Source organism: Cyclopterus lumpus, chromosome 5, assembly GCF_009769545.1.
Source record: "Cyclopterus lumpus isolate fCycLum1 chromosome 5, fCycLum1.pri, whole genome shotgun sequence".
Classification (NCBI taxonomy): domain Eukaryota; kingdom Metazoa; phylum Chordata; class Actinopteri; order Perciformes; family Cyclopteridae; genus Cyclopterus; species Cyclopterus lumpus.
The window spans coordinates 27,047,723-27,055,222 of NC_046970.1; the positions used below are offsets into that span (position 1 = coordinate 27,047,723).

A 7,500-nucleotide genomic window follows, 5' to 3' on the forward strand; every position below is an offset into this window, starting at 1 on the left:
GCTGCTCCTCTGGGCCGCTCCTCCGTGCTGCTCCTCTGGGCTGCTCCTCCAGGCTGCTCTTCTGGGTCGCTCCTCCGGGCTGCTCCTCTGGGCTGCTCTTCTGGGCTGCTCCTCCGTGCTGCTCCTCTGAGCTGCTCCTCCGTGCTGCTCCTCCGGATCTCCGGCCTCCTTCAGCCCTTTATTCACCACCGTCCTGACCTTCTGAAGTCTATAGATCTCCTGGTGTGTAAACCCTCTCTTCGTCTTGTTCTTCATGTGAAGCCGGATAGATAGAATCAGTTTTGGCAGATCGGTGAAGTGCTTCTCCACTTCACACTTCCTATTCTTTGTGTCCTTGAGGAACCATTTCAGCCTGGCCAGACTATATTCCCTCTCACATTCAGTGTCATCAGAGGACCCACTCTCTGCCACAGAGTAGTCGTCCATACTGGACTCAGACTCGTACCCTTTGCCCACAGGTCCCTTTTTTCTGCGAGCCTTCCTCGTCCCCCCCGGCCTTCCTCTTCAGAGGATGAAGCTTCTCCTCACCCTCCTCCATTTCCACCTCACTTTCTCCTACCATGACCTGCCCACACTTTTCATTCCCTCCTCCTTCCTGCCCCCTACCCACCTCCACCTGTCCTCCAGTGCACCCCTGGCTGTCCTCCTGAATATGTGCCCCCCCCCCTGGGCTGCCCATGCCCCCTCTTCTTCCACCTGCATTACTACACCTGCCCTCTCCCCCTCCATTTCCTGGGCCACCACTGCCCCTTCTTCTTCCTCTTCCTCCTCCTGCTGACCCATCTCAGCCCCTTCTTCCTCTTCCTCCTCCTGCTGCTGACCCATCTCAGCCCCTTCTTCTTCTTCCTCCTGCTGCCCCACCTCTGCCCCTTCTGTGATCACCTGCTTCACCCCACTTCCCCCCTCTGTGCTCACCTGCTTCCCTCCACTTCCCCGCTCTGTGTTCACCTGCTTCACCCCACCTGCCTCCTCCTGTTGCTGCTCCCGACCCCCCCCCCCCCCCCCCCCCCCCCCCCCCCCCCCCCCCCCCCCCCCCCCCCCCCCCCCCCCCCCCTCCGTGTCCTCTCCGTCTTTGGGGTCCCCCCTGGTGTCATCCTGTCCACCAGCCTTCCTCCGAGGACAGGCCCTGCTCTGATGCCCTTCCCTCCCACAGTTAAAACACTTCATATTGTCAGTTCTTGCATAAATGATAAAAAGAGAGTTATCAGCTCTCACCGTGAAGGTGATGTCTAAGTCCTCGCTCCTGCCATGAAGCAGCATGAAGCATTGCCTCCTGTGTGACACCACGTGCTTTAGTAGTGGAGAGCTGCTCCCAGAGGACATCTTCCTCACCTGGGAGGTGACCCTCCCGTGCTTCGACAGCTCCCCCACCAGTACCTCGTCCTTCACGAACGGCGGCACGTTCGCCACCGTCACCCTCACCTCCGCCGTGACCAGGGGAGAGACGGGGACGTGTCGAACACCACGACCCCGCTCTCCACCACCGTGTTGACCTTGCTGACGCTGTCCAGGAACAAGACCACAGCCTTGTTCATCCGGGCAGCGGACTTCACGCTGCTGTAGCCCACCACCTCCCCCACCGCCAGGCTGCAGTCCTCCACCGTGCACGGGAACACCGGCATAAGCCGAATCCCGTGCCTGCATGTGAGCCAGCTCAAGTCCATCTCGGCGTGCTAACTCCGCTAGCACGTTGCTAGCACTCCGCTAGCCCGCCATTAGCACGTTGCTAGCGCGCGCCGGCGGCTCGCAAACACCCACACTCAACCCACCAAACCCCCCTCGTGCACACAGTACCCCACTCGACACCGACACATACACTGATCTCACACTCACTACGAGACACGCGGGAAAAAACACCGTCAACTCCGAACATGAAGCTCTCCGCTCCCAACCTCTGACCTCACGCTCAGACAGAGAGAGAGAGAGAGAGAGAGAGAGAGAGAGAGAGAGAGAGAGAGAGAGAGAGAAACACCAACTTCTGGTTTGGGGACTCGATCAGGGACATTCTGGCTTAAAGAGCATTGATATTTGAGTCATCAGCCTCCTCTATGCCATATCTACACACACACACACACACACACACACACACACACACACACACACACTTGTATACAGACACACACACACACACACACACACACACACTCTCGTACACACACACACACACACGTAACCGCACAGACTGCAGCACCATGGGTTGTTTATGGACACAGACTCGCATACAGAAGAGTGTGTGTGTACAAGTGTGTGTGTGTGTCTGTGTGTGTGTACACGTGTGTGTGTGTGTCTGTGTGTGTGTACAAATGTGTGTGTGTGTGTGTGTGTGTTGCACCTTTTATTCATTGTTGGTAATAAAGTAATGAAGCAGTTATTGAATAACTCTCATTTATTATCTCAATAAAAATACATCAACTATCTCTCTACCTTCTCAATCTGATTCTTCCATCATCGCTCCATCTATATATAATATGTAACTACTATGTCCTTCCTTCACATCCCTCATTATCCATCCGTCTAGTTCATTCATCTCTCCTTCCTGCCTTTATCCTTTCATCTAATCTCTCATTATCATTAATTTATCGATACCCCCCCCGCCCCCCCCCCCCTCCAATCACACCATCTATTACTTCTCGTATCCTCTATCCTTGTGATCCTAACTCATCCCCTCTGGCACTCTCCTTCTCTCCATCTCTCCTCCATTGATGCTGTTGGACTCCTCTGGTTGTATAGAAGTCTATGCTTCATGTGTTAAAGCTGCATTCTCTCTCCTGACCACCAGGGGGCGACTCCTCTGGTTGTATAGAAGTCTATATAAATGACTCTACTTCTCTTGATGTAGTCCCTCAGTAAACATTGTAAACATTAGTTTTTGGTCTCAATCTCTAGTTTCAAGTCTTCTTCAATACAGAGTGATGTTCATTTAGTAAATTATGGTCATTTAGAGTCAAACAGACCATAAAGCAGGGGATGCTTTAGGGCGGGGCTACGAGGTGATTGACAGGTTTTGACGTCACTCCTCCTTAATCCAGATATGTGCACTTCCTGTTCACTGGTTGCAAAAAACTTAACATTCTCTCTTTCTAAAACTATTCATCCCTGAAGAATGTTTTTTTTGTGCATTATTATTGAACTTTTTCATTTTCTTTTCAAAGGCAACCAGGGAACCAAAACTTGAGTAAATTTATGCTCATTAAAACACAGAAGAGTCGAAACGCACCGGAAGGAGTTCTGTGACCTATTTCTGAGCCTCGTTAACGGAACACTGGATTTAAATCAAGAGGACGTCTGCAACAGTCGTATCCTCTTGATACGCACACACACACACACACACACACACACACACGAACACGAACACACACACACACACACACACACCAACACGAACACACACACACACACACACACACACGCACACGAACACACACACACACACACACACACGAACACGAACACACACACACACACACACACACGAACACGAACACACACACACACACACACACACACGCACACGAACACACACACACACACACACACACGAACACGAACACACACACACACACACACACACACATACTAACACGCACACAAACACACACGCACACGAACACACACATACACACACAGGAACGCGCACACAAACACACGCGCACACGAACACGCACACACACGCACACGCACACAAACACACACACACACACACACACACACACACACACATACTAACACGCACACAAACACACACGCACACACACACACACACACACACACATACTAACACGCACAAAAACACACACGCACACGAACACACACATACACACACAGGAACGCGCACACAAACACACACGCACACACACGCACACACACACACACACACACACAAACATGAACACAAACACGCACACGAACACACACCCACACGAACATGAACACACACACACGCACACGAACACACACCCACACGAACATGAACACACACACACACAAACACAAAGACGAACGCACACGAACACACACCCACACGAACATGAACACAAACACACACACACACAAACACGCACACAAAGACGAACGCACACAAACACACACCCACACGAACATGAACACACACACACACACACACAAACACGCACACAAAGACGAACGCACAGGAACACGCACACACACGCACACGCACAAGCACACGCACACGAACACACACACACATACGAACACGCACACAAACACACACACACACAAACATGAACAGAAACACGCACACGAACACACACCCACACAAACATGAACACACACACACGCACACAAACACACACCCACACGAACATGAACACACACACACACACACACAAACACGCACACAAAGACGAACGCACACGAACACACACACACACGAACGCACATGCAAACGAACACACACATTCCCCTAATTATGAGAAAAACGACGTGAAACCTGCGTTCGCGTGCGTCGCATTCATCTCCGTGCATGTTGGTCATTTGATCGGCGGTTCGATGCCCAGCGCCTCACGTCCACGTGTCAGATTCCTTCTGGTATCAGGCGTTTAAAGTGTGCTGACGAGTCTTTTTGTCTCATCATAAACATCGGTAACGACGTGATCGGACGTGATCGGACATGATGCGACGTGATTAGATGTGATCGGACGTGATTAGATGTGATTGGACGTGATTAGATGTGATTGGACGTGATTAGATGTGATTGGACGTGATTAGATGTGATTGGACGTGATTAGATGTGATTGGACGTGATTAGACGTGATGGGACGTGATTAGACGTGATGGGACGTGATTAGATGTGATTGGACGTGATTAGACGTGATGGGACGTGATTAGACGTGATGGGACGTGATCGGACGTGATTAGATGTGATTGGACGTGATTAGATGTGATGGGACGTGATTAGACGTGATGGGACGTGATTAGACGTGATGGGACGTGATTAGATGTGATTGGACGTGATTAGACGTGATGGGACGTGATTAGACGTGATGGGACGTGATTAGATGTGATTGGACGTGATTAGACGTGATGGGACGTGATTAGACGTGATGGGACGTGATTAGACGTGATGGGACGTGATTAGACGTGATGGGACGTGATTAGATGTGATTGGACGTGATTAGACGTGATGGGACGTGATTAGACGTGATGGGACGTGATTAGACATGATGCGACGTGATTAGATGTGATTGGACGTGATTAGACGTGATGGGACGTGATTAGACGTGATGGGACGTGATTAGACGTGATGGGACGTGATTAGACGTGATGGGACGTGATTAGATGTGATGGGACGTGATTAGATGTGATTGGACGTGATTAGACGTGATGGGACGTGATTAGACGTGATCGGACGTGATTTGACGTGATGGGACGTGATTAGATGTGATTGGACGTGATTAGATGTGATTGGACGTGATTAGACGTGATGGGACGTGATTTGACGTGATGGGACGTGATTAGATGTGATTGGACGTGATTAGACGTGATGGGACGTGATCGGACGTGATTTGACGTGATTGGACGTGATTAGACGTGATTAGATGTGATTGGACGTGATTAGATGTGATTTGACGTGATTGGACGTGATTAGATGTGATTAGATGTGATTTGACGTGATTGGACGTCACCATAACACCAAAATAATATTCTGGATCCTTGTAGACCAGCAGCTCAAACAACAAAGGGATCTATTTCTGTTAATATGGATCATCAATGATCGGCATTTAGTATTGATGTCTCTCTCTCTCTCTTCTGATGTTCTAACAGGCTCTATAAATACATTTCCATCCAGTAATCTTCCTGCATGGGGACACGTCTCTTCTTTTTATTTGAAGCACTCGATGCAGTTTATGTGTAAAGATTCATACATTGTGAAGTATTAATATGAGACATGGGGGGGGGGGGGGGGGGTCTTACCTCCTCTCGTATTCTCTTCACGGTTTCACCTTTCTGTGGACGGAGAAGAAACACAGAGCTGATCAATAATGATAAGAATAAAGATCATTAAAACTGTTTCACAAGCTCCGCGAGGCATCTTTGAGGTTAGGAACACACTTTGTACATCGACTGATGCATCACGGGATACTCGTGCAGTATTTATAAGTCTATATATATATATTATTTAAGTCTTTGGAAACTAGAACAAAATGTATCGCAGCATTTATTGTCTATAAAAGGACGTTTTAGTTGTTTAAAATATAAACAATGTAAGTCGCACCACTCGTCAATGTCACGCAGCCAATCAAAACCCAGCAGGAGGCGGGCTTTACTACTTTACCACCGACTTCCTGTATTGATGGCGTAGGGGGATGTGGAAGGATCTTATTTGTTTCTATGGAGAGCAAATGATGGACACGCCGAGCACTCGCAGTATCTCATTTACATATTCATGACTCTTTATGGAAATTGAGCCGTGCTTGGCCGACCTCAGATCAAACTGTCAAACCAGGCGGCGCCCAACAAAAAAACAAATCAATGTCCTGTCACTGCATACTTTATTTCTCTCATATATTTTGAGGTTCTGTTCAAAGAGAACCAGAAGGAACCAGAAGGAAGGAACAAGAAGGAACGATAAGGAATGAGAAGGAACCAGAAGGAACCAGAAAGAACCAGAAGGAACCAGTAGGAATGATAAGGAACCAGAAGAAGGGAACCAGAAGGAAGGAACGAGAAGGAAACAGAAGGAACCAGAAGGAAGGAACGAGAAGGAACGATAAGGAATGAGAAGGAACCAGAAGGAAGCAGAAGGAACCAGAAGGAAGGAACGAGAAGAACGAGAAGGAACCAGAAGCAACCAGAAGAAACCAGAAGGAACCAGAAGGAAGCAGAAGAACGAGAAGGAACCAGAAGGAACGAGAAGGAAGGAACCAGAAGGAAACAGAAGGAACCAGAAGGAAGGAACGAGAAGGAACGATAAGGAATGAGAAGGAACCAGAAGGAACCAGTAGGAATGATAAGGAACCAGAAGAAGGGAACCAGAAGGAAGGAACGAGAAGGAAACAGAAGGAACCAGAAGGAAGGAACGAGAAGGAACGATAAGGAATGAGAAGGAACCAGAAGGAACCAGAAAGAACCAGAAGGAACCAGTAGGAATGATAAGGAACCAGAAGAAGGGAACCAGAAGGAAGGAACGAGAAGGAACCAGAAGGAACCAGAAGGAAGGAACGCGAAGGAACGATAAGGAATGAGAAGGAACCAGAAGGAAGCAGAAGGAACCAGAAGGAAGGAACCAGAAGAACGAGAAGGAACCAGAAGAAACCAGAAGAAACCAGAAGGAACCAGAAGGAACGAGAAGGAACCAGAAGAACGAGAAGGAACCAGAAGGAACGAGAAGGAAGGAACCAGAAGGAAGGAACGAGAAGGAACCAGAAGGAAGGAACCAGAAGGAACCAGAAGAAACCAGAAGGAACCAGAAGGAATGAGAAGGAACCAGAAGGAACCAGAAGGAAGGAACCAGAAGGAACCAGAAGAAACCAGAAGGAA

At 49.0% G+C, this 7,500-nt stretch overlaps 1 protein-coding gene across 1 annotated transcript in view; it reads right to left on the reverse strand.

Moving 5' to 3' along the window:
• The window catches only part of pcbp4 (poly(rC) binding protein 4), a 37,975-nt gene that overhangs the window by 27,861 nt on the left and 2,614 nt on the right, over positions 1 to 7,500 (reverse strand). Inside the window, exon 3 of the mRNA XM_034532735.1 lies at positions 5,935 to 5,967. Within this exon, the coding sequence (XP_034388626.1) occupies positions 5,935 to 5,967 (33 nt within the window). The remainder of the gene's footprint in view (positions 1 to 5,934; positions 5,968 to 7,500) is intronic.